The following is a 23,015-nucleotide window of genomic DNA, read 5'->3' on the forward strand; positions in this document are numbered from 1 at the left end:
AGTTCCTACTATGGCGTCTACAGTGTTAATTATCACAATAAACAAATGATATGATCAGTTATGCCTATAATAAAAACAAGTTTGCAAAAGGGTTTACATTTTCAAATGGTGGACAAAAAGAGGACAGAAGTGATATAGTATGTGATGATTATGAGGGAGGAGAAGAGACAACAGAAGAGATTAAAAGAAGAGTGAAAGAGAGAACAATAGAGATTGACTTGCAGAAGAAAAGAGAGAATCCAGAGAAAAAGGTAGAAGAAAAAATGTACATAAAACAAAAATTTAAATAAAAACAATTAAAAATAAAAAATAAAAGAATACAAAACAAAACTAAAATATACTAATCAAATATCCTAGTTCACAAAAAAACTAATTCATGTGAAATAACTGGCTTCAAAAATACTAGAGATGAGAAGAAAAAAATGGAAAACTATATAAATGACCATGTACCATTAAGTTCACAATTAAACAGTGAAAAAGAATTTTAAAAAATCTTGATGAAAAGTTAAAGAATTTTTTCTGTTGAGTTCAAGATTCTCAGCTTCTCTTCTTGGCACTTCTAGGTGGGGTCTTCTGGAGTGTGATGCTCCACTGTCCATATTGCTGCATGAGGGAGGTAAACCGTAGGTGGAGTTCCTGGAGGCAGGCTTTAGGCTTAGGCGGGCTCCAGGCTCTTCACTGAATGCCAGTTGGGCTGGCATCCCCAGATTTTATATCAGCTCACCTCCAGTGCCAGTACTTGCTGGTCTGTGCTGGAAGGCTTTATCCCAGGGCTTCCCAGGGTTCCACTCACATGGTGGGGTGCCAATTCTTAGTCCCCTACGTTACCTGCAGACTCCACATTTCCTGGTCTTGGGTTCAGTCTCCAAACAATTTCTCCCACCCTGGCCCTTCTGAGTTCCTGGCCAGATGTGCCTCTCCCAGCAGGTCCTGCAAGTAGTCAGATTGGAGGGGGAGGAGTAGAGCCTGGTGGGTTTCACAACCAGTTTTCCCTTGTGTAAAACTCTCTCCACGTTTGAATTTCTTTGGTCACTTAAGCACACTCTGTAGTGCAGTATGTGTTTACAGGGCCTGTGTTTGAGGCCAAACTTGGGTATGCCAGGAATCGGCTTCCTCACTTTCTGGCCCCCAAATCAGAGCTGCAAAATGGTTCCTTCCTTTGTCCTCTGCACACTGACTGGAGATGCCGGCTTCTTTCCCCACACTTGAACATTGTGCAGCGCATCTTTCAGGTTCGCAGGGCAGTGTCCTTGATCTCTAAGTGCTCTTTACCCAGACACACCTCGAGCCTTCCAAAAATGTTCCTTTAATTCCCTTATTCCTATTATGCTCATGGAGGGACCTCTCTGGCTGGAGCTTCTGGTCCGGCTGTGAGTGACTGTGCTGCTGGGGACTTCTTTATTTTATTATATCCAACCTCCTGTGCTTGATTTGCTTTGAATGTCCAGTTTTAGGTTCCAGTAAAGTCCCCCCTCCCATTTTTTTTGTTCACCCTCCTTGTGGAGAAGCTACCTGTGTGCTTTCTTGGTTTCACACCACGGAGCAGCCAGGAATGTGACCTCCTCTATTCCGCCATCTTGGATTTCCCTATCACTTTATTTCATTTCATTCAATTACCATTATCTCCTTCCAGTTTGAGTTCTGTTTCTCTGACATGTGTCATAGCCTTCTGACTCACTGTGCCCTCCAGCCATCCCATAAACTACTGCCTCGTGTGTATTCCCACAGCATGTGGTATGTGGCCTCTTCCCACATGCAGGTCTGGTAAGTATAACCACGTGTGGAAATGCATATTGAGTGAATGAACCCACCTGTTTCCTAGTCATCCATGGGGTCCCTTTGCTTTTAGAGCAGCAACTGGATCTTCAAAACCTTTTGCTGTCAAGCTGCCAGGTCTGCACCCAGCTGCCTTTCCCAGTCTCCCTCTCTCCCCACTGCACATCTCATTGTGCATCTGAGTGGGGCTGTTGCCTGAGCCGCTTGAGACACAATCCTCCCTGCTTTTCTTGATGTTAGCCCCTCCTCTAGTTTTCCACTAGCATTGCTTGGTTTTTGGCTTTTATTTTGGTGTTTGAATATTTTGAAATTCCCTGAGTAGACCCTATCCTCCCTTTTCCCCCAGCAGAAATGTCCGTGCTGTAGACCAAGCACCCCAACTGTGTCACTGATGAGCCACGAGCCTATTTCTTCATCTGAATAGTAGAGATAATACAATGGTGATGACAAACTTGTAGGCCCTGAAGGATAATAATAATATACACCTAAAAGTTTTTTTTCTTCCTGGGTACTGGGGATTGAACCCAGGGGTGCCTACCTCTGAGCTATATTCCCAACCCTTTTTAGTTTGAGAGAGGGTCTCACTAAATTTACCAGGCTGCACTCAAAATTGCAACCTTTCTGCTTCAGCCTCCTGAATAGCTGGGGTTACATATGTGCCAATGTGCTTGCTGGTCTTCTTTTGTATGTTGAATAGTCTTTATTCTCCACCTCAAAAGTTTATTTAAAAAAAAATAAAAAGCCTATCACATTGACCGTATCAAAACCATTTCTTGCCAAGCATGGTGGCTCATGCCTGGAATCTCAGCAACTTGAGAGGTTGAAGCAGGAGGATCATAAGTTCAAGATCGGCCTTTGTAACTTAGCAAGACCTTGGTTCAAAATTAAAAATAAATAAATAAATAAAAGGGCTGGGGAGTAACAAACAAACAAAAACACCTCTTTCTGAGGTTTTAGAGTCTCTGCTGAGACACACTAGCAGCACAGAATTCCAAGCAAGATACTACCTTAGGCTGAATCACAGTGTACTTGCCATGTATTTGGGTTGAAAATGAAATTGATTATGCTAAAAGGAGTCAGGGAAGATAAGGGTTATTTTTATTAACTGCCTGTAATTTTTCACAGAAACATTCTGGTCTTGGTGGAGATCTATATATGATAGGTAGGCCTGGTCTTAGCAGACCTTGGGTAACTCAGACAGGTGTTGTGGTCTTTAGATATCTGTGCAATCAAGAACTTGCTTGTTCTTTAAAGAGGGTCACTGGTCCCTCTTTACCAATAAGGAATGGGGATCTGGAGCCTGTGTTGCCAAAACTAGAGGACAGGAGGACAGAAGGACAATGGGAGAAATGGGGCAGCTTCCTTGAATGAGGGAGAGAGCAGCATGTTCTGTTGTCTAAAAGGAGAGTGCAAAAAATAAGGGAAGCTCCATTGGAGATGGTTAATGAGAGAAGAGATCCAGCAGTTGTAGCAGCCCCTGCCCCTTAAAAACTTTGGGAGAAGATCCCAGTTCTCCTTAACCAGCCCCGATGCCTTTCTGCTCACCATTATTGTTACCCTGACATATCACCCTAAAGAAATTGCCACCCAAATACAGGTGTGTGGTTTGGATCTGAAAAGTCCCCCATAGGCCCATGGGTCTTGGACCCTTAAGAGGTGTGGCCCAGTGTGGCATCTTTAGGTCACTGTGGCTGGGCCCTGGGATAATGAGACTATAGCCCTTCCTCATTTTTGTTTTTTTCAATTCCTGGCCATGAGGTGGGTAGCTTTGCTCTACCATGAGCTCCCTACCATGATGTGCTGCCTTGCTGCAGGCCCAAAAGCAACGGGGCTAAGCAGTCCCATTAGAGGGTGGAAATCTCCAAACTTTGAGACAAAAGAAATCTTTTCTCCATAAGTTGATTATTAGGTATTTGTTACAGTGACCAAAAGTCGACTAACACAGCAGGCATGAGTAAACAAAATAATGTAAATCAAGGAACAGAAAAGAGTAAGTGTGCATTGACTGTGGCTACAAGAAAAGACCTATATCCCGATAGGATTTGATGTATGACATAGTCAGTGAGTGATATTACTCTGCCCTTCATTAGCTGTGGTGCATGAGCACATTACTCTCTTTGCCTCATTTATAGGAGGGACTGATAATAAAACCTGTCACATTCGGTGTTGTGAGAGTGAAATGAATTAATATATCCAAGTTCAGATGAAATGAATTAATACGTCTAAGTTGGCATTTGACTAAGTGCTCAATATGTGTTTTTCTTTATTCTCATCGGTAGAGATTGGAAGATAAGTAGATGAATGATAAAGTTCTTTATTTTTTTTCTTTAAGGTACTTATGAAAAAAATCATGTTTTAAAAAAAAATCCTACTTTCCCCCCATGTAACTTTGTCATGGAGAAAACTCTTATAAGGGACATCAGAGAGACTTCAGGAAATATGGTGGATGTTGATGTGCAGTTTGTTGAAAATTTTTATTACACTACCTATTATTAAACTGTACTTGTCTGTTAGAAATGTGATTGGAAATACCTTGCACATTTAAGTCTGAAAGCTGTGGGTATGGGTGTGGATGACTTTTCCTTTTGTGGTTCTCCTGGGGTTGTGCAGGTTGATTCAAGCTGCTGATAACTCGATCATGATGATTGCTCTTCTGGTTTGGCAGGGTTTTTACTCTTTCTTTAAAACTGTTTTTAAATTGGAACAGTAATATGTGTGCATGGTAAAGCATTTAACAGCACAAAAGGGAATAAAGTAAAAAAAGTGAGTTTCCATCTAGCATCAGGGTTGAGGTTCCCTCCCTGGAGGCAGCTGGTGTTAACAGTTTCTTGCGTTTCTCTCGTGTGTACACACAGAATTTTAGCACACTATCTGCACACAATTCTAGCACACTGTGTGCACACAATTCTACATACTATATGTACTGTTTTGCACCTTGCTTAACCATGCTTCTTGGAGAATGTTCCACACCAAAACACAGTGATATACTGCATTCCTTTTCATAGTATAAAATTGAATCATATAAAATAGTTGATTTTTTTTTTTTAAATCTTAAGAGCTGTCTTTATTGGTTGCAACAATAAATAGGAGAGAGATTATGATGACTCTCACTACTGGGGTGGCGTCCAGAGACTGGGACACCACCCTCCAAAATGCTGATATATAACTGACAATTTTGCATGATTCAACCCAAAATAACTTTGAGAAATATATTTATATAATCAATTTCCTATAGACAGACATTTGTATTTTTTTTAATCATTGGGTATTATAAATAATGGATCTTGTCATACATGTTTGTGTTAATACACTGGTGCGTATGTAGGATAAATTTTTAGAGTGTATGGTTGGGGCTCCTGTGTAGTATTAAGCTTGATGGATTCTGCCAGTTGCTCTTGTAAGTGATTTTAACAATTTGTGCTGCTGCCAGCAATGTGTAAGAATATATGCAGAATTCTTGAAAGAAGAAAAGAATGAAAAGGTAGAATATTCATTCTTGCTTTCTGTCTTAGTCCATTTCCTGTGGCTGTAATTGAATACCATAGATTAGGTAATTTGTAATGAACAGAAATCTCTTGGCTCACAGTTCTGGAGGCTGGGAAGTCTGAGATTGAGGGACCAGTATTTGGTAGGCACTATTTTGCTGCCATATCCCATAGTGGAAGCATCACATGGAAAAGGAGAAAGAGGGGGAGAGATGCTCAAGAGGGGGCGAACCCACTCCTCTAATAACAAACCCAGGCCTGCAACTTGGCATTAGCCCATTGTGAGGATGGAGCCCTCCTGATCTAAACACCTCTTAGAGCTCTCACCTCCCAATACCATCATAATGGCAATAAAATTTCAACACGAGGTTTGAAGGGGACGAACATTTAACCATGGCACCTTCAGTTTGTACTCAGGAAGGCAGTGAAATTAATCTTCTTTGTGTAAAAATAACTATGAGCTCAGGGGTAGTGATAATAATTGTAGTAATGATAATGACAGCAACAATTTAATGAGCATTTATTGTATGTTAGGCAATGTTATAACCCCCCCCCCTTTTTACAGTGTGATTGTGATTAAGTTGAATCCTATAGTAATTTAAAGTTTGTGTCTTTTTTTGGCAGTGATTGGTGATTGAACCCAGGACCTCGTGCCCACTAGACTCATCTCTATCACTGAGCTACAGCCCCAGACCTTTAAAAGTTTTATTTAGAAGCCAGGTGTGGTGGCACATGCTCCTAACAGTGACACAGGAGGCTGACACAGGAGGCTCTCAAGTTCAAGACCAGCTTCTGCAATTTAGTGAAATTCTATCTCAAAAAAAGAGGAAAGGACTTGGGATAAAGCTCAGTGGTTAAGTGCCCCTGGGTTCAATCCACAGTCCGCTCCCCCCCCCAAGGTAAAAAGAAAAAAAAAAGGAAGGCAGATTGAGGCTCCAGCCTCCTTGAAAATGTGGATTGAATCCCATCACTGCCCTTTCCTTGACACTTGGTGGTACTAGGAATTGAACCCAGGGATGCTCTGCTACTGAGCCACATACCCAGCCCTTTTTATTTTTTGATTTTGAGACAGGGTCTCACTAAGTTGCCTTGCTGAGTTTCTGAGGCTGGCCTTGGAATTGTAATCCTTCTTCCTCGGCTTCTTGAGCTTTTGGAATTGTAGGTGTGCACCATCAGGGATGGTGGATTTCCTAACTTTGAAAGGTCAAATAATATTTCATCCTATGTTTATACCATATTTTCTTTCTTCATTCATTCATCAATAGACATTTGGGTTGCTTCTGCATATGGTCTATTTTAAATATTCTGTTACGTATATGGGTGTACAGATATTCCTTCAAGATCCTGCTTCTCAATTGTTTATATACTTAGAAGCGAGATCGCTGGATCATATGATATGTCTATTTTTAATTTTTTGAGAAGCTTCTGTACTGTTCTGCATAATGGATGCACCATTTTATAGTCCCATCATGGCTATGGAGTGGTCCACATCTGAGGCCTTTGCATTCTGTTGAAGTCATTTATGAGGTACTGGGTTCACATCTGCTGTGTACTTGCTAAGTTAAGTGTTTGATGGATTTGGAAAGCGAGGGCAGGGCATATAAAGCTGAATCAGGCAAAGAACTTTCTGGGTGGTGTGAATATTCTATATTTTGATAGATGTTTGGGTTACGGGTTATGTATCATTAAAACTGCGAATGTACATTTAAGGTTTGCACATTTCATTGTATATAAAATTTACATCAAGAGAAAAAAAAACCTAAAATATTGAACTCCTGTTAATGATATGCACTCTGAAGTTTTAGAGGAAAGAGCACTGATGTCTGCAATTTATTTTGAACTGCATAAAAAAAGAGATTAATGGACAGATAAAGAGAACAATTGGTGATAAGCAAGTACAATATATTTAAAATATTAATGAATCTGTTCTCTTTGAAAGTTTTCATAATAAAATGTTGGGGGTAGAAGATGAAAACAGCACCCAGAAGTCCCTGATCTTTACCTTACGCAGCATAATTAATGGCCTTTTGTGTCCCAGTCTAGTCTTTTTTTGAGGTAGCAGGAGAAAATGGAGTCTGATACCGGTTAATCTGAAAACATTTGATCCCGACTGTAGCCTGTTTATAAACCTGAGTCATTCCCAGAAATGCCTTCTATCTTGAGGGATCTGCCAGCAATTAGTAATGGCCAATGGTTGCAAGCAATGTCAAAGTCCTCCAGGACCTGAAGAAAGGGACACTTTTTGCATCATAACTGTCTTGGTCCATTTTCTGCTACAATACCAGAATACCAGATGGGTAATTTATAAACAATTTACTTGGCTCATGGTTTCTGAGTGTGGGAAGTCCAAGGGCATAGCCCAGCAGCTGGCACAACCTTAGTGCTGTGTCATGGCAAAAGAGCCAGTGAACACGTGAGAGATGATTTTTTTCCTCCCAGTACTGGGAATTGAAACTAGGGCCTTGCATATGCTAGGCAAGTGCTCTGCTACTGAGCTACAACCTCAACCCAAATTAAGTTGAATTTATCCTTTTTTTTTTTTTTTTTTCTGGCTACCAGAGATTGAACCTAGGGGCGTTTAATGACTGAGCCACATTCCCATTCCTTTTTATTTTTTATTTTGAGTCTCACTAAGGTGCTCAGGGCCTCACTAAAGTCCTGAGGTTAGCTTTAAACTTGCAATCCTCCCGCCTCAGCCCCTCAAATCACTAGGGTTGCAGGTATGCACCACCATGCCCAGCGAATTTATCCCTATTTCAAGGAGCTCACTTCCAAGATGATCCACTTTCTTTGAGGATTGAGCAGCATTGATTCATTGGTGAGGACAGACCCTCATCTCCTAATCACTTTTTAAAGCTCTTATTTCTGAGTTCTGTTAGAAAGGCAATTAAATTTCAACATGAATACTTGTGGAGGGGACACTCAAACCATAGTAATAAACTAGAACACAATTACACATAATTGAAGTGAAGCTTTCATAAAACTGTACTTTCATGTGCCCTGACATTCTTTTTTTTTTTTTTTTTTTTTCAATATTGGGGATCAAATCCAGGGCCCTCATACATGCTAGGCGAGTGCTCTCTCTCTCAGTTTTTCTAATATTTTCTGTTCTATTTTTGAAAAAGAAGTTTTGATTCACTGATGGATAAGAATCTATATTCTCAAAAATGCTGTTCTAACATAAACCACAGAGACCAAGAGATTAACACATACCATTTACCATTATAAGTGAGATAAATGGACACCACCACGAAAACTATCCGTGCTTTTGGATGTTTCTGATAACTCTCAAGACCTGTAGATCTGAGTTTCATTATCTGTGTCATTGCAGTTCCTTAGTTGTATGATCCTGAAAAAGATGCTTAACCTGTCAGTCTTAGTTTTGTCATCTGTATTATGGAGATATGAGGGGAATACATGCTTCATAGAAGATCCTCCTGCCTGTGCCTCCCAAATTGCTGGGATTACAGGTGTGTGCCACTGCACTTGGCTCAGAATTCCTCAAAAGGATTAAATATGATGATCTCTGTACAGTGCTCAGCCTAGTGCCCAACTGAAAGGTTGCAGTAAGTTGTCAACATTTTTATTAGTCGTGCATTCAGGAACTTCTGTATGTTTGGACCGCAAAAGCAACGGAATGGCTTCTAAGGAATATGGTGTTCCTCATTACCTTCTTCAGTTCCTTTTTCCTGTTGGTTTTCTATAGAAGTAACCTTCAGGAGTGCCCCGTTGTTTTTGCAGTGCTCAGTAAACAGTACTCGCTTTCAGCCGTTGTTGGTGGCACTGGCAAGAGAGCCATTTGGAAACATGGGGAGTTTGGCAGGCTGAGTGGTGTTTGTTTTTGGAGACTGCCTTGGCATAATCCTAGGTGGAAGCGATGCCTGGGGTTTCTCACTGATTCATCCCTTTGGTGTGAATTCTGGAGAAACCGCATCTGACTTGAGGAATGGGCAGGAGGAGCCCCCAGGACCTCACTGCAGATGTGCTTCTTTGAAATTTCCTTACTGAGGGATTATTCCACATCATTTGAATTTTCTCCTTTTTAATCTGAACAACTTGGGCTGCTGGTGGAAATAATTAGAAACTGTGCTGGTATTTTTGGCACAATTAAAAATTTTATTCTTGTGTAATTAATAGAATCTTAGGATTTTAGAGCTGGTAGAACCCTTGGAAGATCCACACAACCCTGCCACTTGATGGGTAAAAGCTCATCCATTAGAGGGGACACAGCATGGGATCTCATATATCATGAGGGCAGTGCCCTTCCTTGCTCATGTCAGCTAGAGAAGAGTACGTTAGCCAGAGAGCTGGTACGTTTATTACAGGTTGACTATTCTTTATCTGAAATGCTTTGGACCAGAAGTGTTTCAGGTTTTAGTTTTTGGAATATTTTCATACATATAATAAAATCTCTTGGGAATGGAATCGATGGTCTGAAAAACACAATTCATTTATGTTTCATATACACATGACCTTGAAGGTTATTTTATGCAGTATTTGTAATGTACCTGTTTTTGACTGTTGCATGATGTCAGGTCTGGAATTTTCCACTTATGTGTCATGTCAATTCTCAAAAAGTTTTGGATATTGAAACATTTTAAATTCTGGATTTGCAGATTGGGAATGATCTCCTTGCACTACAGTGCGCTTCTGCAGTCCTTTCTGAGTGCACAATTTACTACTCCCTATATTTACCAGTTTATCACCTAGGGTAGCAAGCAACTTGGAAGTCTCAGTGGCTTAACACAACAAAGATTTACTTTTTGCTCACATTTTGTATCCAATCTGGGTTGGGTGTAAAATGTCTTTGCTCTGCTCAGTTACTCATGGACTTCGGCTAATAGGGGCCTCATCATCTTAACAGCAAGCCATTTAGCATACATGCCTTCCAGGTTGCCATGGCAAGACAAAGAACTCACACCCACTCTACTATGCATCTGCCCAGAAACGTTAAGTCATTTTGCTCATGGCGCATTGGTCAGAACTGATCACATGACCCTGCTGGATTGCAAGGGATATGGAAATATGGCTAATACATGGAATATTCAAGCTTTACTAGGGAGAAATGAGGCAAGATATTAATGCTTGTTAAAACAGTAGTTTGGAAAATTGTAGTTTCCTGTTTTCTAGGTCTACCAAGAGTTTTATGACTCTACCAGTTTTCTGAGGCTCCAAATTCACGAAGGCCATTGTGGCAGCAGCTTTTTTTGTTATCCTGGTGAGGACAGGGAAATGCTGCCAACCACAGGGTCCATGAGCAGAGCAGCACACAATAGACCACATAGGAATTGTGGGGTCGGCTGTAACTAGATTGTTTGGATTGTGGCATGCATCCTCCTGGTTACTTTGTGTGGTAAGCTGCCCCTCACCAAAAAAAAAGATAAGAAGGATCTAATTCCCTGGAACTGGTGAGTGATACTTTATATGGCAAAAGGAATTTTATAGAGATGTGATTAACCTTCAGATGGTGGGGTTATTCTGGATTATCCTGGTAGGTAGTAGTGCCATTGTAGCTTGTATTGTTAAAAGGAGGAGGTTGGGGGAGATGTCATAGAGAAGAGGAGGGGGCAGTGGGTCATGGGGACAAAGAGTGGCGTGAAGTGACCTGGAGCCAAGGAATGCCTGCAGCCACTAGAAGCTGGAAGAGGCAAGAAGTGAATGCTCAGAACTTCCAAAGGGATATGACCTGGCTGCCATCTTGATTTTGACCCAGCGATACTGATTTTGTATTTCTGGACTCTGGCTTCTGTAAGAAAGTAAATTTCTTTTGTTTCAAACTACTAAGTTTGTGTTTTGTTTTGTTTTTTTTTTTTTTAATGGCAGTGACAGGGAACTGTAATATACTTTGGTGCATAAAATAGCATTTTTCATCTATAAAAGTGGCAGAGATCACCAAATTCAGTAATACTTTACATTGGTGAGGCTGTGGGAAATAGACTGACCTGTGTTGCTGGTAGGAGGGCAGTTTATATAACATCTGTGGGGGTAGTTTGGCCAGATCTAAAAACATTATCTCCTTTGACCCAGTATATTGTTCAGAGTTTGGAGTTTATCCTTATTATATGTGGACATGTTTGAACTGATATAGAAACAAGAATATTCATTGTACCATTGTTTGTGGTAGCCAGAGATTAGAAACTTCCTAAATGTTCATCAAGTGAGCTGGTTAAATAAATCACAACACAAACATTCAACAGAATACTGTCACGACATTTAAGAAATGAGGAAAGTCTTTATTCAATACTAATATGAAATGATCCACATGCCCTCCACACACAATTTTATTATAATGCTGAAAGAATTCTTTAAATTTTTTTTTTTAGTTATAGATGGACACAGCACCTTTATTTATTTATTTATTTATTTATGTTTATGTGGTGCTGAGGATCAAACCCAGTGTCTCACATGTGCTAGGCAAGCACTGTACCACTGAGCCACAACCCCAAGCCCTGGGAGAATTCTTAAGAAACTGATATGTGTGTCCCCACATATGAATGTGAATATCTGTTCAAAAAATAAATAAAAGTTAATGAAATAAATGAAGTTAAGTTTTATGGCACCACAAAGCCCTGTGATAAGGAAACCTGATTAGTTGTGTTTACTTGTTTCCATGAGTAGCAGCCTGTGCAGCTTGGGTTCTGTAGAATGCTCTAGAGTAATTCTTTTCAGTATATTACCATTCTTACTCTCATCCTACTTACTCTGATTTTTTTTTCCTCCTTCTACTGGACTTCTGATGTTTAAGTCTAGGTAAGAAAGAATTAGGAAAAAATGAATGATGGTATGCTAATACTATTTTAATTTCCAGTTAAAAATTTTTAATTAATTTACAATTTCTCCTGAAGTACCTCTGTCTTCATGCCAGGGCTTCCTAACTGGCATGCTGAGATTTGATTTCCTCAGGCTTAGAGTATACAGGGCCAGGGCCAGAGTGGCCAGAGCCCTCAGGATGGTGGTTTCTGCTTAAAAGAATTCTACCCTTTGGCTCTAGGAGGTTGTGTAAATATTAATTATTTTCAATGTGTGCAGTGATGTGGAAAGGTTGGTAAATATGACTGTAGGCAAAATGTGGACGTATATTTTTAAAATATATATGCTACATAAAAATAATTTAGGAAATAATGAAGTAGTTGTGGTCTTCAGGGCATCCTGGTGGTGGTTTGCTCCAAGGTGGGAGTCCTTGGCCTTTTCCCACTGAACTGGGATGAGGACAGTGGGGAGGTGCACCTCCTGCCCAGGACCATCAGGAGGAGAGGAAGAGGGATGTTTTAGGAAATGATTTTGTACTTACTCTAATCTATCAAGAGAGAAATGATCAAAAGACAGTGGGCATGTCCACTGTGGATAGGAACAACACCATTCTGACCTGCCTCATAAAGGTTACCACAGTTAAGAACCTCTGTCCCCAAAGACTGAAATTTCACACGGTGGCCAACTCAATTTAAGTTAATTTCAAGTCACCAAACAAGAGAGTTTTTAGGTATTAATGATAAGTAAAAAAAAAAAAAATCATTTAAAGGCTGTATTACTTATCACATAATATGTATAAGAACTTTATGAAGTTCAGTTTTCATGAGAACTGTGCTGTTTGTCCTTCTGTTGCGTCCTGGTGGGTCTGATGATGTTGGTGATGCTGTCTGTTCTTCATGTTTTCTGGAAAAGTAACTGAATTAATATGTCAGTGTAGTACTATCTGAAGAAATTCAAGAGCTATTAAAATGCTTAAAAATAAAGTGATCAATTCTTCCTTTGTTCTCTCGACAGGATAATTGAAGCTATCTGCATAGGGTGGTTCACTGCAGAGTGCATCGTGAGGTTCATCGTCTCCAGAAACAAGTGTGAGTTTGTCAAGAGACCCCTGAACATCATTGATTTACTGGCAATCACGCCATATTACATCTCCGTGTTAATGACAGTATTTACAGGGGAGAACTCTCAACTGCAGAGGGCTGGAGTCACCTTGAGGGTGCTCAGAATGATGAGGATTTTTTGGGTGATTAAGCTTGCCCGACACTTCATTGGTCTTCAGACACTTGGTTTGACTCTCAAGCGATGTTACCGAGAGATGGTTATGTTACTTGTCTTCATTTGTGTTGCCATGGCAATCTTTAGTGCACTTTCTCAGCTTCTTGAACACGGGTTGGACCTGGAAACATCCAACAAGGACTTTGCCAGCATCCCCGCTGCCTGCTGGTGGGTGATTATCTCTATGACTACAGTTGGCTATGGAGATATGTATCCTATCACAGTGCCTGGAAGAATTCTTGGAGGAGTGTGTGTTGTCAGTGGGATTGTTCTGTTGGCATTACCTATCACTTTCATCTACCATAGCTTTGTGCAGTGTTATCATGAGCTCAAGTTTAGATCAGCTAGATATAGTAGGAGCCTCTCTGCTGAGTTCCTGAATTAATGCATTGCAAATCAATTCTTGCATACACTTGGTTTGATAGAAAGGGTTGACGCTGCTTCATATTCATGTGTTTCTTGATGGGTGAGCACTGCAGTGGCATTGTCATCGTCTTGGTAGGATAAAAATTATCCTTCCCAGCTGAAGGGATAAAACAGTTTACTTACTACAGAGTAAATAGGATTGAGACTGCGAAGGAAGAGCAATGACTCCTAGAGTAAACTTTAGGACTTTATTTTGTTTAGATTTGTCTCTTCCTTGCCTTGAACAATCACATAGTTGTTTTTTTTTTTTTTTTAAAGTACATTATTTGGACACTTTAAAACAGAAAGGTACTATTTTTCAAATGTTTTTCCATCCTAACGAATTCTGAAGAAGCTTGGAACTTGTAGTGTTATTTTTTGAGACTAACATTTTCATTTCTAAATGTTTTATAATTTCTTGTATCAATGTCAGAAGTATCCTGGAAACATATGTCACATGCAGGAACTGTTTAACAAATACTTAAAAAATTTTGGCCAAAATTTAAACTGTATAATGGAGCTAGATGCAAGTGTGAATATTATTTGAAACACTTTTCCATATTTATCTATCCTCTGCTTTATTTTTTTGCCTATTATTTACCTTATCATGGAAGCTTGAGTATGTTTACCCTTTTCTATTTTGGGTTTCTTTATCTCTTTACTGAAATGACTTCAAGAAAGTGTTTAAGAATGAAGAGAGCTTGTATTGTTTAGCCTTTTGTTGGATAATATTAGAATTCATTGCTGTTACTAGGTGATAATCATTCTAACATTCAGATGTCCAAACAAGAATATTTCCATCATAAAAATGATAATAGAAATAGTTGATATTATCAGTATTACAACCCGTATTTGTCATCTTCTGTTCTTAGTTTTCTCCCCAGACATCATGAGTTTAATGAGACTTACCAGATGAAAGTATATTTATGTGGCCTTTTGATACCAAAGTCATACTTATGTGTTGTCACTAGATTTTCATTAAAAAAGGAACATTATTGTACTCTTAGTTGCTGAGTAGCTAAGTCAGTTTCAAGCTAGCTAGAAGCAATGAATACATAATTATTTGACCTGATCTTCACCATCATAAATCAGTTATGGTAAAACTCTTTTTTGTAAGACAATTGAGTAATGTACCATATTAATCTGTCTAGATTATTAGTACTAGATAATGTGCAAGATGATTATTTAGTGCTAAATTTTAACAATATGGACTAGAATTTTGCCTTTTCATCCAGTTAATAAAAGAAGTCATTTAGAAACAAAAAATTAAAAGTCATAGATTTATGAATAATTTATTGTGCACACTGTAACTATTGGGAGTGGAGGAGAGAGAGGTTGGGAGGTGGTCGATAGGACAGAGAACCTAGATGTAATTATCAAAAAAGAAATGGGCATTACCAGGAGTGGTCATTAAAGGAATGATCTATCAGCTCATTCAGACTTTTGACTATTATGGGTAGAAACTCAGGGCAAGAGAGGACACGATTGTGAGGGAGTTGTAACTAAAGCCTGGATCTCCAGAACCCAACCCTAGCCCTGCAGTTTTGTTTATTTTTTTGTAATGATTTTTGTGTACTGGAGACTGAACTCGGGAGCCTTCTACCACTGAGCTACATCCCAGCCCTTGTTGATTTTTATTTTGAGACAGTGTCTTAATAAGTTGCAGGGTCTGACCCAGAATTTGCAGTCCTGCCTCAGCCTCCCGTCGCTGGGATTTCAGGCATGCGCCACTGCACTTAGCTGGGGTTTTGACACCCATTGGGTCTGACAAAAGCCTTGAGAAACCACACACTTCTTTGTCATTGTCATTACTAATGTAATGATAGAAAAGCTGTTGTATTTTCCCTAATTTTCTTTCCTGAATTTAGGTGATATTTCAGCCATTAAAAATCTCACTCCAGGGCTGGGGTTGTGGCACAGTGGTAGAGCGCTTGCCTGGCATGTGCAAGGCCCTGGGTTCCATACGCAGCACCACATATAAATAAATAAAATAGAAGATCCATTGACAACTAGAAACAAATAAACAAACAAAAAAACACCTCACTCCAGGGCTGGGGATGTAGCTTAGCGATAGAGAGAGCTTGCCTAGCCTGTGCAAAGACCTGGGTTCAATCCCCAGTACTGGGGGAAAAAACCTCATTCCATTTTCCCTCTATTTCTCACTTATATGCTTCCCCCCCTCATTTGTATGCTGCTTTTTTTACATACTGAGTACATTCTGTTATTTATTATACATTCATTGTATTTTAACATAACTGAAACATGTGGCATGGATTTTTAAATTTATTTTTACCAGTTTGAACTAAGGCTTTGTGATTCAAACAAATAATGTGCAGATTATTTAATGCACCTTCATGTTACTAATAAAAATACGATAATCTTCCATTTACTGGTACTGGGAACTCTTCTTGTGAATATGCATTATCTCCCTAAGTAAATTATAGCTTTTCTTGAGAACTGAGACCCTCTCTCTTGCACACACCTGCGCTTCCCCTCAGTGTCCAGTCCTGGACATAAACTTTTGGCTGATGTGGAGATAGAAACTTCTACCTGAAGAGGAAAGGATACGGATGTGCCTGTACATGTACATGTATAGCTACACACAGACACACATACAGACTTCAAGTTGCCCTTAAGTAACAAGTCAGACATCTCTTGTTGATAATGCCAGATTTTGTACAGGGCTGCTTTCCAGAAAGAAGCATGTGGGTTAAATGCTAAGAACAGTAACACTGCCCATTCCTTTTTTGGTATGGGGGATTGGACCTAAGGATGCTTTATCACTGAGCTATATCCCCAGCCCTTTAAAAAATTTCTTTTTTTTTTTTTTAATTTTGAGGCAGGGTCTTGCTGTGTTCCTGAGGGTCTCACTAAATTGCTGAGGCTGGCTTTGAACTTGTGATCCTCTTGTCTGCCTTCCGAGGTGCTAGGATTATAGGCTGCTGGTTGAAACAGTTGCATTTGTTCTTGGTTATTTCTAACCACACTTTTTTATTTACTTTTTTTTTTTTTTTTTAATGTGGTGCTGAGAATCAAAGCCAGTGCCTCACACATGCCAGGCAAGTGCTCTATCACTGAGCCACAACCCCAGCCCATCTAACCACACTTTTTAAACTTTTGAGTGCGTTAAAATATTATTTCACTGTGGCTGCCAGTAAGTCAAAATAATGTTTCCTTTTTTAAACTTCTGTGAGATGCTTTTCCTCTCCTATTATTGGGATAAGTAGAGATGGATTAAGTTGAATGTTGGTGCTGGAAGAATTTTCTTCGTTGGCTTGATATTTTCTAGAAGTGACTGATTTTTCTTCTTTTCTATAGAAATGAAAATAAAACTCTGAAAACTCCTTGTTCAGATTCACTCTTAAACTTTGTAATGTCAAACTTAATGCAGAGCTTCAGAGAATATTTCCAGAGCCCTCTGACCCAATATAAATGGGTGTCCTTTATAGCATGCAATAAACAATCCAATCAATCAAACCTGGTTAAATATGTTATAGGGTCATAGGAAGTTGAAAGTAAAGAGATATTGGAGACCCATTGGCCTACCTTGCCCCAGTAGTATACCCTGTGTCCCATGCAGATCATAGCAACCAGGGAGGTGGCTCTCTTTGGGTTATGATTTAAGCATGGTCACAAGAATGTTGAATTAGGACCCAGAAACCTGATTTCCAGACTTTTGTTTCAAGTATTCTTTGGATATACTTCCTTTTAAAAATAACATCAAAAGAAATGAAGGATTTCTTTTAAAAATATTTTCTGTGAGGCTTTGGAGCCACCCTCCCCCTTTAGTTCTAATTAAAAAATGTTTTGTTTTTTTTTTAATCTTTTCAGTGTTGGCCATGGAATCCAGGGCTTAATGCATGCTAGGCAAGCAATCTGCCATTGAGCTATGTCCCAGTCCTCAAATATTGTTCGTAGAAACCTTAGATGTCAGGAATGACAACTTGAAACCAGTACAGAGTGTAGGGAACTCACATTTTCATAGGATTTTCCCTTCTCAATGCCCCTGTGCTCCTTACTGACTTTTGCCCCTATGTGTTGACCCCGGGCCTCATGCATGTTAAGCAAGTGCTTTAACAATGAGCCATATCCCTAGCCCATCACTAGGACTTTAAATTGCAAAACCTGTTGTGTACCCAGTCACATATATAAAAATAAGTATAGGCATTTCACAGTTACAGCATTATTTAGAAGAGCCAGGCTGAGAAATATCCTAGCTGAGTAGGAAGTAACATGGGTAGAAGCTCTAATGGAATGTTCTGGAGAAGTTCCAGTTTGGTCCAGGAAGGTTGCATACACTTCTCTGTTTGTTCAGCATGCATTCATATGGTGTTTTGCTTCCTGCCTTTTCAGAACCCATCTGCACTCATAGGATGGGGCATATCAGTTCTGCCTCTGAAAAAAACTAATGATTTATTGCTCCTTTTGTTGTGGAACCTTCCATAGACTTGTGAAATGTCTTCTGTAAGCGTGATTATATTGCCCCATTCTGTGATTAACTTATGCCTAAACTTTCAGATTTTTCTATCTGTCCCAGGTATTACCAATAAGTACTTAAATTTTGGCCATTACTATGAGCTTAATTGCCAGTTTGTGAAATTGAATTTGATAATCTATATTTATGCAGTAATTTCAACAAATTTAATTTTAAGTAGCTTTGGAGGAAATTCTGTGATTTATATTTAAAAATACCAAGAACACTAAACCAAGTATAGTTAAAGCTTAAGTGACATTTAGTGGGTAAAAGCCAGAAGGAATATTATTTGGCTTTCACCTGCCAGGATTAAGTGATGCTATGTCATTTATATCTGAAGTAGTGCTCTGGTGTACTTACTTATGCAGCATTGTATTAAAATTAAAACTAAAATTTCCCATAATTTTGTATAGGGTAGCTCCCCCACCCCCACTTGATTTCAGTTATTTCTATTGTTTTAAAATTAATTCTATAATTCTGCCAGTGACAAAGTAGAGACCATTTGTAAGCTGGATTTTAAAATGTTTGTTTGCTTGCTTTAAGAAGCATAAATAATGATAGGTGTATTTTGCTGTATTAGTGCACAATGATATATTGAAAATATATACTGCTTTTTATCTGTATCTTATAAACTCAATATTGCACCTCTGATAAAATTTCATGCTTGGGGCTGGGGGTGATGCTCAGTGGTAGAGGGCTTGCCTGGCATGTGCAAGGCCCTGGCTTCAATCCCCAATTACCTAAACATAGACAAACAAAAACTTCCATACTTTCCTATTCTATAATACAGATGACAGGAGAATTTAATTTCTTTGGTGGAAATTAGTATTTGTAGTTACAGATCCTGATCTTTGATATAAGTAAGATGTTTATTCTGTGGTCACTGCAATATACATTTTTATTTTATCTTATTTTATTTTTTAAAACCATAACCATTTTTTCATATGAATTACTTGGAAATCAAATTTGAAATCATAAAGCCAATGTAAGACTTAATTTTTATATTTATGTGAAAACTATTTTTGTTTCCATGACAAAAATGGAAAGTTTAAATTTTTTGTTTTGAGATAAATTGCTTAGTATCTTATCCATATTTTTCTTTCTTTTAAAAAAATCTTTTTTAGTTGTAGATGGACACATACCTTTATTTTATTTATTTATTTTCATGTGGTGCATAAGGATTGAACCCAGGGCCTCACACATGATAGGCAAACACTCTACCACTGAGCTACAACCCCAGCTCTGTATTTTTCAATTCAGTAATTTTTTATCGCTCTGAGGGCTTATTTAAAAATAAATAATACAGCTAGGTGTGGTGGCATATGCCTGTAATCTCAGCTATTTGGAGGCTGAGGCAGAAGGATTGCAAGTTTGAGGGCAGCCTGGGCAACTTACCAAAAATCTGCTTCAAAAAATTTAAAAAAGGGCTGGGGATGTAGCTCAGTAGTAGAGTACCCCTGTGTTCAATCCCCAGTGCATACATACATACATACATGTAATAAATCACATAAATATTCTGGTTTTAAAATTAGAATGGTAGGTTACAGTCACTTTCTTTAAGATTTGGTTTACAATCATTTAAGAAAGCTCACCTTTTATCAGTTGACTGTAGATGTGTATTTTTTGACTCAGTCCTTTCTAGTAATCTATATGTCTTTTCTTATGCCAACACTACACAGAAGACTAGCTTTGTAGTAAGTCTGGAAATCAACAAGTGTGAGTCCCTTTTCACTTTCAATACTGTTTGTCCTGTTCTTGTTCTCTTTCATTTCCGTGTGAATTTTAGAATTGGCACATCCTTTTGTCTTAATAAAATGTAGGTGAAATTATCAAAATTTCACCTACTAATTGCATCTGTTGACCATTTAGGGGAGTTTTGCCATCTTAACAATGTTAAGCCTATCAGTCCATGAATATGGACTGTCTTTCCATTTACTTTGCTCTTCCTTAATTTTTTTCATTTGTGCTTTATAGTTTTCAGTGGCAGATCTTAAATTTCTTTGGTTTAATTTATTTCACCGCCAGATTGAACCCAGTGGTGCTCTATCACTGAGCTACATCCCCAGTCCTTTCTATTTTTTTGAGACAGGTCTTGCTAAGTTGCTCAGGCTGGCCTGGAGCTTATAATTCTCAACCTCCTGAGTTGCTGAGATTGCAGGCATGTGTTGCTGCACCTGGCAAATACAACTGATATTTTAATATAAATCTGTGTCCTATAATCTTGCTGAACTTATTTATTAGCTCTAATAGTTGCGTAAGGATTCTTTAGTGTTCTATATGTATATAAGATCATATCATCTGCAGTGAAATAGTTTTACTTTTTTCTTTCCAATCCGAATTTTATTTATGTCTCTTGTTTAATTGCCCCAGTTTGTATTTTCAATACAGTGTCAAAAAGAAGTGATGAGAATAGACATCCTAGTCTTATCCCTGATCTTAGGGGGAAAACTTTCAGTCCTTCATCATTAAGCATGATGTTAGCTTGGGTTTTCCCATAGATACCCTTTGTCATGTTGAGGAAGTTTCTTTCTGTTTCTTCTTTGTGAAATGCTTTTATCATGACAGTGTGGTTTTTGTTTTTGGTACTGAGGATTGAACTTAGGGGTGCTTTACCACTGAGCTATATCCCCAGCCACCACAACCCCTTTTTAAGAGTCTCACAAATTGCTGAGGCTGGCCTTGAACTTGCAATCCTTCTGCCTCAGCCTCTGAAGTCACTAGGGTTACAGGCGTGAGCCATCATGCCCGGCTAACAATGTGCTTTAATGAACAGATGGAAAGCTTTTGTTGTGACTTTGAGTTGTTATCCTATCTGTGTTAGAAAATACGTTTTGTTCAAGTGAGTTTCTAAGTCACTAAAAGATACTAATCAGGTTGAAGCCATAAAAGTGCTTCTTGATAGTTTTTGGACAGCTCAATTGATATACATTTTATGGTTTCTAAGTCTATTAAGCTGATTCTCTTCATTAACCTAAGTTAATTTGGGTTTGTGTTCTCTTGCCTAAAGATACAGAGACACAGAGATATAAGAGACATAAGATGATTTGTTTCTGTTGGTTGATTTAATTTAATGCTTCTTTATTACCTGACCCTGGGCTTCCCTAACACGTATTCCTGGAGTATTAGGAGCATACCAGAGGGTGTAGAGCTAGGATGGCTATCTCTCCAGGAGGTGAGTGTGAGAGCCTGTCTTGGGGTGCCCTGATAGAAGAGCTTGAGAAGCAGGAAGTCTGTTGAGCTTTCTGGAATTGGGCTTCCTGGTAGTGTTGAAGTCTGCATCTTTCCACAGTACTTATATGAAAGGCACATGTCACTGAATTACTACTGAGGGGAAGCAGGTCTCAAAAGCAGAACTTGGTAATTCACCTATGGCATTGCCCTTGAAAACAATTTAAAAAAATCTTTTGTGTGCCTTGTCTAATGAATGTCACTCTTGTACTGGGCTCTAGGGGGTACATAGGGATGATCATCAGCAGACCTCACCCTGGCAAATACCTTCTGAGAGATGCTTGTGTGTGGAAAAACCCCACCTGTGCTCGAGACCACTTCTTTGGTTTAACCTAAGTCTCCTTTTTGCAAAATCTGAGCCCAGATTTTTAAAATATAATTTATTATCATGTGTATGATCATTCTGAAATTTCTTTAGGAAATTATGACAGTAAAATAAACTCAGTATTATGCATAAGTAACACATCCCCACATGGCTGGAAGATCTCTTGCCAGTTTTCCAGTTTGGCTAACTTCTGATAGATACAACCCCTCTGGTATTTTTGAGTAATTTTGTGAGTAACATTGCTAATGTAGTATTTGAATGAATACTTAAAATTCTCTGATTTTGTACATATGCCCCAAGGGCCTTTAGCTAATGGTTATATTTTTAATAAATCATATGAATGCTAGGCAAATGTTAATGATCTTCAATGCAAATGTGGGTATCAAACCAAATGAAGTTATGAACCAAGACTTGGAACTCATTACATAAATAATATTCATATTTTTTAAAAGTGTTTAGGGAAAAAAGATTTTAAAGAGAGGTATTTTTGCCATAACTGTAAAATATATGTTATTTGGTACTATTCATAAAAACTGTTCTTAGGAATAGCAGGATCCCCACTTACTAATCATTGAATGCTTGAATAATGGCTACAATTCTTAAAAATTTAGAGCAATGAATGTTATAGAACTCTTTAAATAAAAGTAGTATGTTAATGTTTTATAATTCTCTTATTTTTCTTATACTTATAAATATTCTGAAAATAAATATCTGGTCTTAGTTGATCATTCTAATATAATTTGCTTAGAGGAAAAAAAAATGAAGCTAGCAGTCCCTCAAAAATGTGCCTTTCCCTGGGTCCGCAGCTCAGTGGTAGAACACTTGCTTAGCATGCATGAGGCTCTGGGTTGAATCCCAGCGCTGCAAACCAAACAAAGCAAAAACCTTTCTCCTTGTATTATAGTCTCTCCTTCCAGGGAGGCGCAGGGGTCACTACAGGTAATGGGGTGTTTACTGTAAGGACACAGCAGCAGCTGCCTGCTTGAGTGTGGTGGTTCCAATTTCGCCTCTCCTGCCTCCCAGGGTTGGCATCCAGACTGGCATCACTCTGACTTGTGTGGCATCTCTGCTTCTCTTCCAGCATCTTCTCCACTCCAGGTCCATTGCTTCATTCTCTTCCCACTTTCCCTGTTCAGATTCCAGAGTGGCATTAGCTAACTAAGCCTGACCATCTTCTGGGTAGGGAGAGGTTTCCAGGGGAATGGGGAGATTGCTACTGGCAGGGCAGTTTCCCTTAGAAGGAGGTGTTAGAAGAGCCGTCATGGCACCAGAGACACTGAGCAGAGCAGCCACTCTG

General features: G+C 39.0%; 1 protein-coding gene across 2 annotated transcripts in view; it reads left to right on the forward strand.

Moving 5' to 3' along the window:
- KCNG3 (potassium voltage-gated channel modifier subfamily G member 3) overlaps nt 1-15,815 on the forward strand; it is a 40,666-nt gene extending 24,851 nt beyond the window's left edge. For both annotated transcript variants that reach the window (XM_079109773.1, XM_079109774.1), the window contains exon 2: nt 13,026-15,815. In XM_079109773.1, the coding sequence (XP_078965899.1) occupies nt 13,026-13,671 (646 nt within the window). In that variant the 3' untranslated portion in view covers nt 13,672-15,815. The remainder of the gene's footprint in view (nt 1-13,025) is intronic.
- Nucleotides 15,816-23,015: the final 7,200 nt, after the last annotated feature.

Source organism: Sciurus vulgaris (genome assembly GCF_902686455.1).
Source record: "Sciurus vulgaris genome assembly, chromosome: 14".
In the NCBI taxonomy this organism is placed as follows: domain Eukaryota; kingdom Metazoa; phylum Chordata; class Mammalia; order Rodentia; family Sciuridae; genus Sciurus; species Sciurus vulgaris.